General features: G+C 36.8%; 1 protein-coding gene across 5 annotated transcripts in view; it reads left to right on the top strand.

Annotated features, from left to right (window-relative positions):
- The window catches only part of WDR47 (WD repeat domain 47), a 58,335-nt gene that overhangs the window by 11,048 nt on the left and 28,053 nt on the right, over positions 1–19,234 (top strand). For all 5 annotated transcript variants that reach the window (XM_027096314.1, XM_027096313.1, XM_027096315.1 and 2 more), the window contains exons 2-5: positions 6,910–7,076; positions 9,933–10,016; positions 13,871–13,955; positions 15,556–16,358. In XM_027096314.1, coding sequence (XP_026952115.1) covers positions 6,919–7,076; positions 9,933–10,016; positions 13,871–13,955; positions 15,556–16,358 — 1,130 coding nt within the window. In that variant the 5' untranslated portion in view covers positions 6,910–6,918. The remainder of the gene's footprint in view (positions 1–6,909; positions 7,077–9,932; positions 10,017–13,870; positions 13,956–15,555; positions 16,359–19,234) is intronic.

Below are 19,234 nucleotides of genomic sequence, written 5' to 3'. Positions count from 1 at the left end.
CTAAGCCCGTGTGCCACAACTACTAAGCCTGTGCTCTAGAGCCTGCGAGCCATAACTGCTGAGCCTGCACGCCCCAACTGCTGAGCCCGCGTGCTGCAACTACTGAAGCCTATGTGCCTAGAACCTGTGCTCTGCAATAAGAGAAGCCACCACAATGAGAAGCCTTCACCACAATGAAGAGTAGCCCGCTTGCCGCAACTAGAGAAACCCTGTGTGCAGCAACAAAGACCCAACACAGGCAAAAAAAAAAAAAAGTCCCAATTTATAGTCTTAACACAGCATATGAAGGGGCATTTACACTCTTGCCAACACTATATATTATCAGGTCTTTTAAATTTTTCCATAAATGGTATCTTTAATATTACTAGTGAAGTTGAACGTCTTCTCATAAATTCTTTGGTTATTTGTAATTCTGTGAATTGTCTGGATTTTTTGCTTATTGTTCAACTGGAATTTTGGGGGAGATATTGATTTGAAGATGCTATTTTTATGTTCTAGATGATAATCACTTAGCTGTTTATATGTATTGTATTTGGTCCTTGTTTGTCCCTTGTCTTTTAACTTTATGGCAACTTCTGTTAAATGGAAGATTTACATTTTACATTTTTAGTGCCAAATTTAGCAATTTTTAAATTTATCTTTTCTGTTTTTTTAAAAAATAAATTTATTTATTTTTATTTTTGGCTGTTTTGGGTCTTTGTTGCTGCGCGTGGGCTTTGTCTAGTTGCCACGAGCAGGGGCTACTCTTCGTTGTGGTGCACAGGCTTCTCATTGTGGTGGCTTCTCTCGTTGCGGAGCGCAGGCTCTAGGCAGGCAGGCTCAGTAGTTGTGGCGCATGGGCTTAGTTGCTCCGCGGCATGTGGAATCTTCCCGGACCGGGGCTCGAACCCGTTTGTTCCCCCTGGATTGGCAGGCGGATTCTTAACCACTGCGCCACCAGGGAAGTCCACCTTTTCTGGTTTTTATGTGACTCAATTATACAGCCTGTGTCTGCTTATCTTGTACATTTTTAGTACTTTAGTAATTAAGTATGTTTTTTAAATACTTGTGGGTTCGAATATGCAAACAATTCAAATACTTTAATCTCATAAAGAAAGATTGAAATAATATTTGAATCTGATCTGAGAAGAGGTCTCAGGTTATAAAAGAAATACAAATCACACTGAAATGTTATTGCTTCATTATATACACAGTGAATACATTATATTCATTATATTTCTAGTTCTTTCCAGTTTTTTGCAATTGGAAATTCATTATTTATGTTTCATGTATAATATTTCAATTTTTTAGAATAGGTAATAATTGTACATGGTACAAAATTGACAAGGTACAAAAGGGTATGTAGTGAAAAATCTTCCATTTCTATTCTTTATTATCCAGTTTTCCCTCTTGGAGGCAGCCATTTTTATCAATTTCTTGTGTCTTTTTCCAGAGATATTTTATGCATATACACAACATATTGTTTATGTTAATTGATTCTTTTCTTTTTATAGCTATATAAAGCTGCACCTGCTTTAAACATAATTTGTTCTTCACACCAAAAATCATTCACAGTTCCAGAAGGTAAATTAAAATAATTGATGAATAGAGAACAGCTGTCAACAGTAAGAAGGGACACACACTGCATCCATGTTAGCCGATTAGCAGACGTGACAGAGCCTTGCAGTTAGAAGGGCTTTTCTTTTGTTTGTTTACTTAAATGATCTAAAACAAGTCTATTTTCTTTCTTCTTATTAAACTGACCTAAGGATCAGAGACTTCTGATTATTCCAGACTTGCTATTTCCCCCTAAGAATATATACTTCCTGTTACTGAAATGTGAGTTAAAACAAATTATAAAAGTTGAAGGGAAATCATAGAAATTAGCCAAACTAACCCTCTTATTTTATGTATGAAGAAATTGAGGCCCATAGAAATTGTGACTTGCAGTGTCACATTTATATTCCTGAAGGACCAGACATTTACAATTAAATGATCTGGCAGCAACATAAGTTTTTGGAATGCTATTTTATTAAAGAGATAGCTAGCAGGTTTTTTCTCACTCTTTTTTTCTTTCTTTTTTTAAGGAAAAAGTACCATAGTCTTATGTTGCAGTTTGATATTTTATGAAAAAGCTTCATAGTACTTCATTTCCTTATCTGCATTTTTGCCTGTAAACTGGAATGGTAAAGGACTATTGTTCAGCGTTAGGCACTCTGTAATTCTTGGAAGGTTAAAGAAAGTGGTGTTTATTGTTTAGGATGGAGATGGGGATTAATGGAGCCTTTTTATGCACTTTTTTCTTGATTATAAAATATTTAGTGGCTGTGCCTTAATTCCCTTAATCTTATGCTTCTGAATCATTCTCAGCCTTATGCTTCTGAATCATTCTTAGCCTTGTGCATTTTTCTTCCTTTCTAATCTGTATTGTAAGTAAGTAGAAGAAGAACCTCATTGCAAAGGAACATTTAAATATCTATTTATATTTGGCTAGAAAGCTACCACTGATAAATTTTTCATGAAACTTTTTCCGTATCTATGTATGGAAATATACATAGAAGTCAATATATTTCTATTACCATTCTTTTTTTTCTTATCTGTTGTTAACATTTTACCTTTAATCTTAGATTTCTAAAAATAATTTTATTTCTTGCCCTCTAATACATTCTTCTAATCTTGATTCACTAAGACAGTAATCAGCAGGAGTCCATATAGAGACACCATCTGGAATTTAGTTTCTGTAGGTGTATATTAGTACTAAAATACTAACCACTTTCCAGCTGGTTTCCAGATGTATTTATTTTTAAAGAAAACTCTTGTTTCCTTACCTCACTTAGTCCAGATATTGAATATAAGTAAACATTTATTTCTTAAAGGAAAATTCATAGCATTCATGTTTCTGTGATTTTTTTTTACAGTAAATCTATCATTTAATACGGAAATACTGAAACACTCTGATTCCTCCTCCCCCATTTTGTTTTCTGTTTTCAGTGGAATACACTTTATTGTTGGTCCTATATAAATTGTGCGTGATGAGTAATTGTTCACATGTACCATGGGCTGGCAGGTCTACCTAAGATGTTATCAAGGCTGACTTTGGCTAAATAGTCAGATTAAAGGGCCAGAGCTTTATCCTTTTGAATGGCTTCTTTTTTTTTTTTTTTTTTTTTTTTTTTTTTTGGCTGCATCACGTGGCTTGTGGGATCTTAGTTCCCTGACCAGGGATCTAACCCATGCCTTCCGCAGTGAAAGCACAGTGTCCTAACCACTGGACCGCCAGGGAATTCCCTTGAATAGCTGTTAGAACAGTTGCAAACAAAAGCATCTACTCTGTACTTTTTAAGAGACATTTCTTCATTGATGTTTTTGCTTCTTAAGTTAATAAGTGTTAATTTATAACACCTATTACATACTGTACATCTGATTAAAAAATCATTTTAGTGGTTCCTAAGCTAGTTAAATCTTACTTTGGATTTGTAGTCCCCTTGAGGGGAGGGGAAGAGGCATTTATTATTGAATTCTACTCCTCTGAATTAGCAAAAAATTCTAGCTTTGTAGTGATTAGTAGTTTAAGGAAATTAAAGAATGAATCATGCTTTTATGTTATGTTTAAAAATATATACATATCTAATTTCTAAATTATATAGTTAGGATTTTGGGAGCCTCTACAAATGTTTCAGTAACACAGGGTGGGTTACAAAAGAATAATTCTAAGATATAGTCATTATGTTATGTGTCTATGTTTTATGTTGTATCCAGCAACAGTAAAGTTTATAAGAGTTAAAATTCTGGGTTGGGTGATTAAAATATCATACTTTTCTACTGGGAATTCTACAGTATAGAATTAAAACTTATCTTTTTAAATGAATTATTTTTTATTTTTTAAATGAATTTTTTAAAACCCTGAATAATTCTAGGGTAATTAAGATCTATTTTTTGTATCTATTCAAATTCTAGATATAAAGTCAGTGTAAAATATGTATCTGTAAGAATATACTACTTCTTTTTCTCTTAGGTTTTATTAATCAGAAATGATGGCAGCATGAAACTTGTGGGACTATTGCCATAGATTCGTAGTAACTCCAGAGTTACTTAGTATTAGACTGAATGTTGAATGAGGCCTATAAAATGTTTAATATCATTGGATGTATTGAACATTAGAAAATTATAGTCTCAGTTCTGTATTAAGTTGTGTGATTGGTATATGGTGATTTAAGTGAAGTGCCCTCTAAGATTCGAGGGGAGTTTACAATTATTTTTCTGAGAGTTAAATTAGCAAAAGCCATTCTTTTCTAGTAAGAATTATCTGAAGATTTGGGGAATGCTAAAATTGCTAATATCAGAGACACAGTTCTGAAATATGATCAGAATTTATTGAATGGAAATATCATTAACTTTATTGTACAGAGTCTTTTGGACAAAGTCTATGAAGAGAAGGGTGGTCAGCTCAGAAGATAGCAAAGGGAAACCCAAAGCATGAGGAATTGGGTGGCTGGCCTGTTGGGGGAGAGAGATTTGTGAGTTGTCTGTTTCCTGAGGTAGGCATGTCCTTATTGTGGAGATGGATGTATGAGATTAGCTTAGTCTGATGTCATTAAGTATTTGAATCATAATTATTTTTCCATGCTCTGTCCCTTGTTTACTCTATCACCTTCTCCACCTAAGAGAGAAAATGTATTCATCTGATGAACATTCTAGTCTGCTAGATGTTTGTACTTCTCATTATGAAGAAATAAATTGTCAAAATAGTAGACAAAAAATAAACCCATGTGCATACATGCATATGTTTATGTTTCTGTGAATTTGGTTGAAGATAGGTCCTGTGAGAAGATAATTGGTCCTGTGAGAAAGATACGTTTACAGTCTGTTTCATCTGATGAGGTCTGTTTGCAGCTAGTCCGCTTAGCTTGGTAGTCTTTTGTACTGCTCTGAGCGTGAACATTTGAAAACTGCAGCAACTTAGGCCATTTAACTTGTGTGGCCTCATCTTTAAAATGAGAGTGTTAATCTAATGATCTTCAGAATTCCTCCTAGTTCTAATTCTTGATGAATTAACCTGTGTGCTCAATTGTATCACTGCAGACTTACAAGTGAGAGAAGGGATTTGAGAGAGCTGAAATATCACTGATGTTTAAGTTGGTAGTACCAATATGACTTAAAGTTGCACATTTTAACCAACCTTGTTTTGTTTGGTTCCAAAGTATAGGGTACAACATTTTACTTGTTGCTGCTACACTCTATAAGTTTCTTAAGGACAGAGCCAATGTGTCCTGACTATACAGGACAGTGTCTATCACAGAGAAAAGACAGTAAGTGCTTATTGAATTAGTGTGTAGGGCACAGCTAAACATGGTTTGGTTATTAGTGATTTTTTAAAATATTCTTTATTATGGCAAATTTTAAACGTATGTAGGAGTAGACAGAATAATATTGTCTTAGTTCATTTGGGGTGCTATAACAGAATACCATAGACTAGGTGGTTTATTTATAGCATTAATTTGTTGCTCACAGTTCTGCAATAGATGCTGGAAGTCTGAGATAAGGGTGCTAGCATAGTTCCGTTCTGGTGAGAGCCCTCTTCCCGGTTGCAGACTGCTGAGTTCACATTTTATCCTCATGGAGAGAGTCGAACTACCTTTCTGGGGTCTCTTTTATTTTTTATGATGATGATGATGATGATGATTTTTTTAGGAAGAGCGCAAGGGCCGCGAGCGGCCGGGAACCCCGGCCCACCCCCTGCGCCGAGGGTGGCGGAGGACCCAGACACGGATGCGTTCGGCGGCACGCGCGTGCCGCCGCCCCTCCGGCCCCCACGGCCCCCCGGGAAAGGGGCCCACGGGGCCGCCCTGCGACGTCCCCCGCCTCTCGGTCAGCACCCGCCTCCCCCTTTCCCCGTCCAGCCCGTGGGCGAGGCCCACGGCGGGGTGGGGAGGAGGCGCGGCGCGCCGAGGCCGGGGGGCGCCGCCAGGGTCGCCCCGTGACCTCTCGCCCCCCTTTTCCTTCGGCGGGACGGGCGCCTCCCCCGACAGACCGGCGCGGGCCGGTCCGGGAACATGCGCGCCGAGACCTGCCGCCGCTCCCATCGCGCAGACGGTGGGCAGCCGCCGACGGTGGGCCGAGGACGCCGCCCGCGGGGTGCTGGGTGGGGGAATCCGGAGAGCGAGGGAGGGAGGAAGGAAGGAATGGACGCTGAGCTTTCCCGGGCCCCGCCGCCGCCACCGTGGCGGCGGTGGTAGCGACAAACCCTTGTGTCGAGGGCTGACTTTCAATAGATCGCAGCGTATGATTATTATTAAAAAAATTTTTTTTATTTGGCCAAGCCGCGCAGCATGTGGGATCTTAGTTTCCCGACCCAGGGATCGAACCTGTGCCCCCTGCAGTGGAAGCACAGCGTCTTAACCACTGGACTGCTAGGGAAGTCCCTGTGGTCTCTTTTATAAGGGCACTAAGCCCAATCACGAGGGCTCTGCCCTCATTACCTAATCACCTCCCAAAGCCCCCCACCTCCTAATACCATCACTTTAGGGGTTAGGATTTCAACATATGAATTTTGGGAGGAGACCAACATTTAGACCATAGCAAATATAATGAACCTCCAATTACCCATTATCCTACTTTAATGGTTGTGATTATTGTTTTATCTTTACTTCCTCCCACATGCTGCTGCTTGTATTATTTTGAAGCAAATCACAAACTTCATATCAATCTGTAATTCCATTGTGTATCTCTCAAAGATAAGGACTTAAAATCATAGCCATTCCTATATCACACCTTAAAGAATGACTTGGTTTTGACAAATATTACATTAGTTTCACTTAGAATAACTGTATTAAATACTTCCAAGAAACTTGTTATGTGAAGTTTTCAGATAGTTAATAATGCTTAGAAATAATAGAACTAATTTTTGTTTTTGTTCTGTTTAATATTTAGGTTATCAACATGACGGCTGAAGAAACAGTGAATGTAAAAGAGGTTGAAATCATTAAGCTAATTTTAGACTTCTTGAATTCAAAGAAGCTTCACATTAGTATGTTGGCCCTTGAGAAGGAAAGTGGAGTCATAAATGGCCTATTTTCAGATGATATGCTTTTCCTGAGGTATGATTTCATTAGCACTGTGAGGTTTGTAGCTCATTCCAAGAAATGTTAAGTATTAATAAGATAATAGGTACAGTATGGATAGACCTTTGTAATTATGAAAAGACAAAGTATAGTTTTTTAAATGTTTATTTTTATAAAGAACGTTTACAAAACAAAGTTTTCTGTAGAATGTTTTCAGGAGTAAGATCCAGAGATTCATTAAAAAGAGTCACAACTCTATTGTGTTTGTGGCATCATCATAAAAAATATTTGATTAAGAAATCAGAGACTCTGTAAAGTTAAAAAAATATTTCTGAAATACCTTTTTTATGCTATAGAAGTAAAACATACTCGTTATATAAAATATTCTTTGTAGAAAATATAGAAAAATAAAGAAGAAAAATCAGCCCACCATCCACACATACTACTGATAATTTTCTGTGCATATTGAAAAAAAGAAACAATTCTGTTGCATTTAGAATTTTGTATCCTGCTTTATCCATTAACATTATAAGAATTCTCTATGTGATTACAAATTTATGCTTTGAAAATTTTCGATTTACTTAATTTCCTAATGATTCCCCTATTTTTAGACAATTAAATTGCAATTTTTCTTAAATACATGCTCTACTGAGCATCTTTCATACATGTGACTATTTCTGTATCTTGAATTATTTCCTTAAAACAAGATTCTTGGAAGTGGAATTACAGAGCAAAAGGGAGTCAACATGTTTGCCAAAATGGAAAGCTAAATATATCCTTCCTTGAATTGGATTGAAAAAGAAAAACCCAAATTTCCAGGCAGAAATGTATTCTGTGCTTATGTGATACCAAATGTCCTTGATAAGAAGTACAGATTCTTGGATATGTAGCATTTTGTGGCTAGGAAAGCCTTAAGAAATGAAATGTTTCTAACTCATGAAGAAGGAGCTTTTAAAAAAGCTTTATTATTAGGAGAGTTTATTTAAACTCATTGCACTTCCCTGTATTTGACATTATGAATGACATTCAGCCCCAGGGAGCTTAGTCAACGATATAGTCAGGAACCAGTACTAAGGCAGTATTCTTTGGGCTCTGTCATTGCTACTTCTGGAATTTAGCAGTGGCTCTCAGATATCCCCATGCAGAAACCTGATGGTTTGTTATGAAGTTTTACTGGTCTTAGGTGAAATTACAGGATAGTAAGTTTTTCATTAAACTAAATGTATTCATCTTAAAGGGCTGCCGGCCTTTGAAATTGTGTCCTTCTTACTTTTGAAATATTAAAATGTCCCTTTAGGGCTTCCCTGGTGGTGCAGTGGTTAAGAATCCGCCTGCCAATGCAGGGGACACGGGTTCCAGCCCTGGTCCGGGAAGATCCCACATGCCGCGCAGCAACTAAGCCCGTGCGCCACAACTACTGAGCCCGCACTCCAGAGCCTGTGAGCCACAACTCCTGAAGCCTGTGCGCTTAGAGCCCGTGCTCTGCAACAAGAGAAGCCACCTCAATGAGAAGCTCGTGCACCGCAACACCGTAACTAGAGAAAGCCTGTGCATAGCAACAAAGACACAATGCAGCCAAAAATAAATAAATAAAATAAATAAATTTTAAAAAAACCTTTAAAAAACAAAATAAAATAAAATGTCCCTTTATAAAATGATTATGATACATATTGTGATTGCTTTTTATTAATATTCATTCTTTGTCGAATCAAAAGTTGGCAATCCTTTGTAGATCTTCCCTGCCTATTTTTTTTTTTTTTCGGTTTAAATCTTTAATGCACCGGCTGGCTGGGCAGTGGCAGCGGGGGTGCGGCGGGGGAGGCTGCGACTGGAGCGCTGGGGAGCAGTGCCCAGTCTGCTTGACAGACAGCTCATCAGGCCCCGCAGAGGCTCCAGCTTCTGCTCCCGAGGGTGCGCTGAGCTCCGCTCCCTCCACCACGTGCGCAGCCGGGGAAAAAGTAGAAACAGCCCCAGTAGATCTCCTCAGCCTCCAGCGCTACCTCGTATCTCCTCAATCCCGACATGTCCTGGATTCGAAATGTCTCCTGGAGGGGGGCTGAGGGGTCGGTGCAGCCTAAACACCCACCCTCCCTGGCTCCACTCTGGAAAACTTCCTGCCTATTTTTAAATTTTCTGTTCTAAAAAAGCATAAATAGGGAAATTACTTTTATAAAAGAACAGTAATCTGAATGCCTTATAACTTTTAGAAGTTCCTGTAGACTACTTAAGTAGGATGAAATATGATATTATTCATTACTATTTTCATTCTCAGAATATAAACTCTAGTGTTAAATGGCTCAAAGATGTTGAATTCACAGTTTAGAGCAGGGTTTTCAACCTCAGTACTGTTAACATTTTGGGCCAGATGGTTCTTTGTTGTGTGAGTGTGGGGGTTTTCCTGTGCATTGTAGGGTGTTTAGCAGCACTTCTGACCTATACCCTGAAGATGCCAGTCGCACCCTAGTTGTGACAACCAAAAATGTCCCCAGACAGTGCCAGATTTCTCCAGGGGGCAAAACTGCACCCAGTTGAGAACCAATGACTTAGTGAGACTGGAACATACCAACACACTGGCCCCTAAGTAATACAGAATAACTTTAAACTATAAGATTAGTGGGGAAATAAAGAAACTTTTAGACTTAGTTCAATGTTTTTACATAGGTAAAAAAAAATTTTAGAATGAGGAGTGGGTGCAGATTCACAAATTCTTCTCATATAGCATATGTTGTTACACATAAGTTGTGAGGAAGTTTATTATAGTGGTTGAGAAACCAAGTAAAATGTTATTCTCATTACCTGCTTTGTGAAGTTCTAATGCTATCTTGTCATCTCTTCTGCTTTTAATTAGTGTAACACAAATTTGATAGCATGTGTGGATTTTTCTTTATATAGGCAGCTAATCCTTGATGGTCAATGGGATGAAGTTCTTCAGTTCATTCAGCCTCTAGAATGTATGGAAAAATTTGACAAAAAAAGGTAAGATTTCATCTGTATTTTTTAGTGTCTTATCATTGGTAGAAGTTGAGTAAAACAAAACAATAAACAAAAATTTAAAAACAAGACTTTTAGCTTTCCTAGAAAATAGTACACTCAATCCCATTGAGTTGGAGAACTTCTAGAGGACAGCTTGCATGTACTTCAATTAGTTGAACATCTGATATATAAACCCCTTAGTCAACAGTGTCTATATATAAAACATCGCAAGGGCCATGTCTGAAGCAGTTGTTTCGTCATGATAGTACAAAGAATTTAAAGATGTCATTCCATTGTTTCCTGGCCTCCATTATTTCTGACAAACAGTTATCCTTAATTCTCTTGTATGTAATGTTTCTTTCTTTCTATTTTTTCTTCTTCTACTGGCTGCCTGCAAGATTTTCTCCTTGTCATTAGTTTTCAGCAGTTTGATTTTGATGTGCCTAAGTGTGATTTATTTGTATTTTTTCCTGCTTGGGGTTTGCTGAGCTTTTTGGATCTATAAGTTTATGTCTTTCATCAAGTTTGGGAAGTTTTTGGCAGTTATATCTTCAAAAATTTTTTCTGCCCCTTTTTCTCCTTCTAAGTATACAATATTAGACAGATTGATATTGTTCCACAGTTTTGAGGCTTTGTTCCTTTTTTAAAAAAAACATTTTTTCTGTGTATTCTTCAGTCTGGATTATTTCTTTTGATTTACCTTCAATATTTATTGACACTTTCTTGAGTTATTAGCAATCTGCTCATAAACAATGAATTTTTCATTTCAGATATTGTACTTTTTGGTTGCAGAATTTACTTTTATTTATAATTTTTCTCTGAGATATTCCTATCTGTTTGTTCATTGTGACTGTACTTCCCAAAAAGCCCTTGAACATATTTTTAGTAACTGCTTGTTCACCAATAGTCCTTATTTGCTAATTCCAACTTTTAGGTTATATCAGGCTCAGTTTCTATTGATTGCATTTTCTCTTAACTATGAGTCACTTTTTTTCACGTCTGGTCATTTTTTAATGTATTTTGCACATTGGGATTCATTGTTGAAACTCTGGATTTCTGTTATCTTCCTTTGGAAGGTATTGATTTTTATTCATGCAGGGAGTTTACTTTGTTGTACTTCAGAATGCAAACTCTGTCCCTCACCTAGTGGACACCAGATGAAATCTCTGCTCAGTTATTTAGCCTTCAATCTGTTGCTTTCCCTGGGCTCTTTGGAGTCTCCCTTGCATCTTCAGTTTTAGGGATGACCAAGGATTTAGGCACAGTTTATACAGTAGATTTTGGTGTATTTTTCATTGTGGTTTCCTCTTGTTTTGGAAAAAAATGAAACCTGCCCACCACTTTTCAGCTGTTCTGGCAGCCGAACTTCTCAAAAGCCTGACTTCTCCAAAGCCTGTAAAACTGCAGCTTTCTGCCTGAGTTCTAGCTCACACTGTGTGGACTGGGGAGTGCTCTCAGCTGGAAGGCCTTATACCCTTCAGTCTCACCCCCTAAAGTTCCCTTTTTCAAGGATTGACTTCCCTCTAGTTATGCCAGCTTTTTTTTTTTTCTTCAGTGCTTTCAAATATTTTTTGTATTTAATCTAGGGTTTAATTGTTATTTGCAGAAAGGTTAGCCAGGTACAAGTTACTCCACCATTATCAGAAGTGGAACCTCATATTAGTTTCTGATTCTCCATAAACCATGCTATTTGATACCTCTTTGCCTTTTTTTTTTTTTGTGGTTCATGGGCCTCTCCTGTTGCGGAGAACAGGCTCCGGACGTGCAGGCTCAGCAGCCATGGCTCACAGGCCCAGCTGCTCCGTGGCATGTGGGATCTTCCCGGACTGGGGCATGAACCCATGTCCCCTGCATCGGCAGGCGGACTCTCAACCACTGCACCACCAGGGAAGCGCCCCCTCTTTGCTTTTATACATTCTTCATTTATCTGGGATACTGTTTCTTACATCATCTCCTGCCTTTACATAGCACATTCTTGATCATCTTCCAAGAGTCATTTCTTGTAAGACCCTCACTATTTCTGGTAGACCTGTTTCATACTCCTTTGAAATCTTGCTGAATCCTATACATATTTCATGCAATTTATTAGATGACCCTCTTCTTTTTTTAAAAAAATTGAAGTATAGTTGATTTATAATATTGTGTTAGTTTCAGGTACACAGCATGGTGTTTCAATATTTTTGCAGATTATATTCCATTATAGGTTATTACAAGATATTGGGTATAATTCTCTGTGCTATATAGTTAATCCTTGTTGCTTACCTATTTTATGTATAGTAGTTTGCCTTTGTTAATCTCATACCCCTAACTTATCCCTCCCCACCCCCCACCCCCCATTTTGGTAACCACAAGTTTGTTTTCTGTGTCTGTGAGTCTGTTTCGGTTTTGTATATATGTTCATTTGTATTATTTTTTAGATTCTACATGTGTTATCATATAGTATTTGTCTTTCTTTGTCTGACTTATTTCAGTAAGCACAATATTCTCTAGGTTCATCCATGTTTTTGTAGATGGCAATATTTCGTTCTTTTTCTGCTTCCTTGTGTGACTTTTAAAAAATTTTTTATTGAAGTATAGTTGATTTACAATGTTGTGTTAGTTTCAGGTGTACAGCAAAGTGATTCAGTTATACATATATCCACTCTTTTTTAGATTCTTTTCCCATGTAGGTCATCACAGAGTATTAAGTAGAGTTTCCTGTGCTATACAGTAGGTCTTTATTAGTTATTTATTTCATATAGAGTAGTGTGTATATGTCAATCCCAATCTCCCAATTTATCCCTCGTTCCCTTCCCCCCGTTAACCATAAGTTTGTTTTCCACATCTGTAACTCTATTTCTATTTTGTAAATAAGTTCATTTGTACCACTTTTTAGATTCCACATATAAGCGATATCATATGATATTTGTCCTTTTCTGTCTGACTTACTTCACTCAGTATGACAATCTCTAAGTCCATCCATGTTGCTGCAAATTGCATTATTTTGTTCTTTTTTATGGCTGAGTAATAGTTCATTGTGTGTGTATGTGTGTACACATGCACGCAATGCACCACAGCTACTTACTCCAATCATCTGTTGATGGGTACTTGGGTTGCTTCCATTAGATGACCCTCTTCCTGAAGGCAGGGATTTTGTTTTATTGGACACATATTTGCTGTTACAACAGTGGTTGAAAGAATGACTGTGAAGTTCATTATTATTTTCTTTCAGCCCTTAGAAACACTTTTCTTTAAAGTGCTTAAGGCATTCAACATGTTTTGATCCATAGAGAAGTCACGTAGACACTCCCTTCCCCTCTCTGAAAAATCCCTTTTAAAAAGTTTTAAGTCTACAGTTATCTTATGGTTTTTTAGCAATGTTGTTCATTCCTTCCTATCCTTTCAGCTCTATTTTTATTAGACCTTTCTCATGTTTGAAAAGAAAAGAGGACATATTTTGGGAAATAAAATATTTGTAATATAAAGAATTTTGATTTCATATTAGGTGACATTTGACATCTTCCATGAAAACTTGATTGCTTAGAATTAATATTGCAAATAGAAATCCTTCCTTTGAGTATTAAATTGTGATTACTTGCTGCTGAAATTATTTTAATTATGGCTTCAGTGTGATCAGCTTTGTAAAATAATTAAAGAATTTTCTGAAAGGAAAGCTACTTACAGTAACTTATAAGTATACTTGATTTATGAGACATTGGAAAATTAATTTTTTAAAGTCTTTTTTTAAAGAAATAATTAGTCCTATAAGAAAAACTTGGCCTGTTTTGCTTTAGGAACTTGAGTCTCATTTCTTGTCTTCGACATTGCTATAATTCAGATTTTAATCATTTTAATGTTTCATATTTTATTTTTCACAGGTTTCGTTATATTATCCTGAAGCAGAAGTTTTTAGAAGCTTTATGTGTTAACAACGCAATGTCAGCAGAAGATGAGCCCCAGCATGTAAGATTTTTATTCCTAAAGGTTTGCTCCACAGTCTTGTTTCAGTCATAAGTATTCTATTCACTAAAGCAAAAGATTAGTATCATGAGTTTTCAAAGTTTTTATGAGCGGGTGTGGGGCAAGATCTGCTCTTTTGCAGATGTAGTACTTTCAGTCTGTAGTGCTTCTGAATTTGTTGTGTGATTTAGGCAAAGATGATAAATGAGTGGCTGTCTGGTTGGAGAGTGTGTGCTCCCCTCTTGTTTAAGGTGATATAGATAGCAAAAGATGTTTGACTTGATGACTCTACATCATTGCTTCTTTTCTTATCCCAGAAGTGGATTATGTTTACTTCCTCTTTCTGTCTTTTCAGTACTTTCTTTGATCCAGAGGTGTGTTTTTTAACTCTTTTTTTTTTTTTTTTTTTTGGCTGCGCAGTGCAGCTTGTAGAATCTTAGTTCCCTGACCAGGGATTGAACCTGGGCCCTCAGCAGTGAAAGCACAGAGCCCTAACCACTGGACAGCCAGGGAATTCCCCAAAGGTGTTTTTTTAGTACAATGTGTACTTTTAATAACAATTTAGATTTAATGATATTAAATTCTTTTTGATTAGAGAGATACTTTTAAAGTTTTAATATTAGTATTGTCGCATCCAAAACCAAAGAAACTTTTATTAAGTGCCAGTAAGTAATCATTGAAATAATAGAGAAATGTTTGCAGATAATGATGTTTAAAAGTGGAAAGAAGGACTTCCCTGGTAGTCCAGTGGTTAAGACTCCATGCTTCCACTGCAGGGGTCACGGGTTTGATCCCTGGTCGGGGAACTAAGATTCTGCGTGCTGCATGTTGTGGCCAAAAAAAAGAAAAAAGTGGAAAGAACACTGGAATATTAGTCAATAAGAATTTTTATTCTGTCTTTGTCACTAACCAACTGAATTACATAGGTTAAATCTGCACCCTAACTTTTCCCACAGGTAAGATATAGAAGCTGTGCTATGCAAGCTCTAAGGTTCCTTACATCATCAAAAGCTTATGATACTAAGATAATATTCACTATACAAATTATTGTAATTTGTTTTTCAGCTAAGCTTCCTTTTGTTCTGTCTCTGCACTGTTTTTGTAGAAATGAACTGTAGGTGTTCCCTTTCTTGATTTCCTTTCTCTCCCCACACACATTTGTCCTAAGGTAAGTTTGAGGATGGCTCTTTTGCTTTTTGAGTAAGCTGGAGTGATAGCAAGCTATAATAAATAATTGAATTTTGGCATGCTTCAGTTTCATTGCTAGAAAACTTAATTATCCTTACTCTTAAAAAATTATACATTTGAAAATGATAGTATTAAGTCTGAATTACAACACTTTTTTTATAGGTAAAAGTTTAATGTGCTAATAACCAAATTTTAAAATCTTTATTTTAGGAGTAAAAAACATTTTGGTTCCTGACTTGAAACTTGTTAAATAGCCCACAATTATATGAGTATTCTGTGACATGAGTTTATCCTTTTGCAATTGAACAGTTTGTGAAAGTTCGTAAAGTGTCTTTATATTTGAATAAAATACTCTCATTGTTTTCATATCTCATAGCATCTCTCTTTATAGCAATCACTTATATTTTTCTTACAGCTGGAATTTACCATGCAAGAAGCTGTGCAATGTTTACATGCCCTAGAAGAGTACTGTCCTTCTAAAGATGATTACAGCAAGCTCTGTTTGCTTTTGACTTTGCCTCGTCTGACCAATCATGCTGAATTTAAGGACTGGAATCCCAGCACTGCACGAGTTCACTGTTTTGAAGAGGCTTGTGTCATGGTTGCTGAATTCATCCCTGCTGATAGGAAGCTAAGTGAGGCTGGTTTTAAAGCAAGTAACAATCGTTTATTTCAGCTTGTAATGAAGGGCCTACTTTATGAATGCTGTGTAGAATTTTGTCAAAGTAAAGCAACTGGAGAAGAAATTACAGAAAGTGAAGTACTACTTGGTATCGACCTCTTATGTGGTAATGGTTGTGATGATTTGGATCTGAGTTTATTGTCATGGCTTCAGAATCTCCCATCTTCGGTCTTCTCTTGTGCTTTTGAACAGAAAATGCTTAATATTCATGTTGACAAACTTCTGAAACCCACAAAAGCTGCATATGCTGATCTTTTGACTCCTCTTATCAGCAAACTTTCTCCCTATCCATCATCTCCATTGAGAAGGCCTCAATCAGCTGATGCCTATATGACCCGCTCTCTGAATCCTGCTTTAGATGGCCTCACTTGTGGACTAACCAGTCATGATAAGAGAATTTCAGACCTTGGGAACAAAACTTCTCCAATGTCACACTCCTTTGCTAACTTCCATTATCCAGGGGTACAAAACCTCAGTAGAAGTCTTATGCTTGAGAATACAGAATGTCACAGTATTTATGAAGAATCCCCTGAACGGTAAGTATTTGCTCATGAAAATTGGGAGATCTCCACAAGTGTGAGATAATCTAATTGGGGTGTGTGTGTGTGTGTGTGTGTGTGTGTGTGTGTGTGTGTGTGTTTTCTAAATGTTCAAGTCCATTTAGTTGAAAGTTAGTCTTTAAAACTTTATTTATAAGGCGTTTTAAAAATTTTGATAATTACAGTTATCAGGGAAAACCTTTATTTTTGTATCCCGTATTATCATTTTGCTGGTTATAAAGGCAGTACATGTGCATTGAAGAAATTTTGGAAAATATGGAAGGATATCAATAAGAGAATTAAAATCCCACACAATCTTGAGCTTAGATGACCAACATTTTTCCAATGAATACATTTTTAAAAATTGAGAAGGTGCTGTATATATTTTCATATAATTTGCTTTTTTCACTTGATAAATCATGATGTTTTCCCATATATTTTTCTTTTTTTGCGGTACGCGGGCCTCTCGCTGTTGTGGCCTCTCCCGTTGTGGAGCACAGGCTCCGGAACCGCAGGCTCAGTGGCCATGGCTTACGGGCCGAGCTGCTCCACGGCATGTGGGATCTTCCCTGACCAGGGCACGAACCTGTGTCCCCTGCATCAGCAGGCGGACTCTCAACCACTGTGCCACCAGGGAAGCCCCTCCCATGTTTTTAAACATTTATTGAGGTCAGTGATTAATGGTGTGTGCAGTATTCCATTGTATGACTGGATCATAATTTTACCTAGTTCCTTATTGTAAGAGAGTAGACTGTTTCCTGTAAATATTACTGTATTGAACATGTATGTATAAAAATCTCTGTTTATTTCCACTTATCATTTTTTAGTAATTCTTTATATACATACATGAGAAAATTAAGTATTAAAACTACCACTTTTTCCTTCAAACCTGGCTTGAAATAATAATTTCCTGATTAGCAGTTCTTTATTTCAAGGCTTAGGAAACTTCCTGCCTCCATTTTCCAGGAAACCTACTGGGGACACATCCTGGTTTCCTATACTCAGAGTTGATGCTATGAAGTATTACTATCGACTGCAATGAGTTTATTAAAAGCACAAAAACTAAACCTAAACCTTTTACTATTCATATAGGAGAGTTGGAGGCATTCTTTATTGAAGAAGGAGCACTGGACTTGGAATTTCTATTTCTAATTAAAACAGGAGGAGATCTTTAGTTAAGGGTTAAGGCACAAGAATTACAGGATAAATATTTATGGAAGCATTTTCTGTTAAGTTGCTGTGAGATTGTTGGGGTGGGTGGGTGTGATTTTCTTTAATGTTCTTTAAAGAGAGGAGAGGATTCTGGGATCAGTTAAGTGAGGGACTTCCCAAAGCCTAGGGTGACTTCCTAAGGCATCTTATTGCTCTGTATTTTATATTTGAAAGATTAAGATGATATCTAGTGATAAAAACGAATGAATATAATTTAATGTAAGAGCATCCTATTATCTAAATCCTAAAGGAATAGAGAATCTTGAGCATTGGTAGAGACTATCTTAAAGTTTTCTTGGACTTTCTGATCCCCTTAGAGAAAATTCTCATTGTCTGGGATGCTGGGCTTCAATTCTGGGGGAACTGCTGATATTCTTCTGAGTACATGAGATGATAGGATATTCTTGGTTGATAAAATGAATAGCACGTTTTGAATTGTGCACCAGTGGGATTGTCTTTATAAAGAAAAAAGACACACAAAAATCCAGGCAAATTTGAGTCTACATGTGCTATTCCCTATGTAAAGAAAGTACTATAAATTGAGGAATGACTGAATAAAGATGGAAAGAAATGGAATATAAGTTATTAGACCATTATAGAATAAACAGTGGGGTAAAACGTGACATGTCAAAAGGTAAGTAATATATGTGTTTTTAGCTGAGCAGTAGTAATAACCCAGAAAACATCTGTCATGTCTCTGAAATTGGAAAACTTATGGGACAAAGCAGTGTAGAACAATGAATAGAACATGGTCTTTGGAGTCAGACTTGGGTTTGAACTGTAGCCTTGCCATTTTCTAGCTGTGTGATCTTGGGATGGTTACTCTCTGAGCCTCAGTGACCTCCTCTATAAAATAGAGTGTTGACTTGCAGAGTGGTAAACATGTGCCTAGTGCTTAATAAATATAAATTTCCCCTGTTCAGGGTCCATACCCTTGGAAAGTACAGTGTGTCAAAAGGGCTACTAATAACATACTATGGGAGAGCTATTGTGCTGTGGATAAAGTATAAAAATTTACTTTGGAAAAAAGTTTACCTGGTTTTAAAGAATATTTTAGGTGTAATTAAAAAATATTGGAAAGCTCAGATCAGTTATGTTAAAATGCAGCATAAAGAAACTCCTGCTTGTGGTAATTTGAAGTCAGTATTCATTTAAAAATATTTGATTGTCTTCTCTGTGCTAGCACTGTGCTGCATCCCCAGGGTATGATTGAGTTACTATGGTGAAGAAGAAGATAAAACACAGAAGAAAGGTTTATAAAAGAGTGTGTGGTATTTTGAAGGATATCTTTTCACTCGAACAGAAACCAACTCAAAATAAAAAAGGAATAAAAATCAGTTGAAATACACAGGCTGTGACTATACAATATAATGGTCTCAAAATTAAATGGCAGGAAAAAGATCTATTCGCATACATGTGCCAGCATTGGATTTGGAGTCTGAAGACCTGGATTCAAGTTCTAGCTTTATTTACTGTGTATTTTTGGGAAAATGACTTTTTTGAGTCTGTTTCTTCATGTGTGAAATGGGAGTTTTAACCTATTTTACAGGTTATTGTGCAAGTTAAGTGAGATAATGCATGTGGAAGTGCTGTATAAATTGCAAAATTAAATCAAATGTTACTTTATAAAGGTTGTTTTATTCTATCTCTATACAGTTAAT

The sequence above is a fragment of the Aethalodelphis obliquidens genome, unplaced genomic scaffold (assembly GCF_003676395.1).
Source record: "Aethalodelphis obliquidens isolate GAN/ISIS:26980383/991018 unplaced genomic scaffold, ASM367639v1 scaffold100, whole genome shotgun sequence".
In the NCBI taxonomy this organism is placed as follows: Eukaryota; Metazoa; Chordata; class Mammalia; order Artiodactyla; family Delphinidae; genus Aethalodelphis; species Aethalodelphis obliquidens.
Note: the sequence above shows the minus strand (reverse complement) of the source record. Positions and strands in the feature narration are given on the sequence as shown.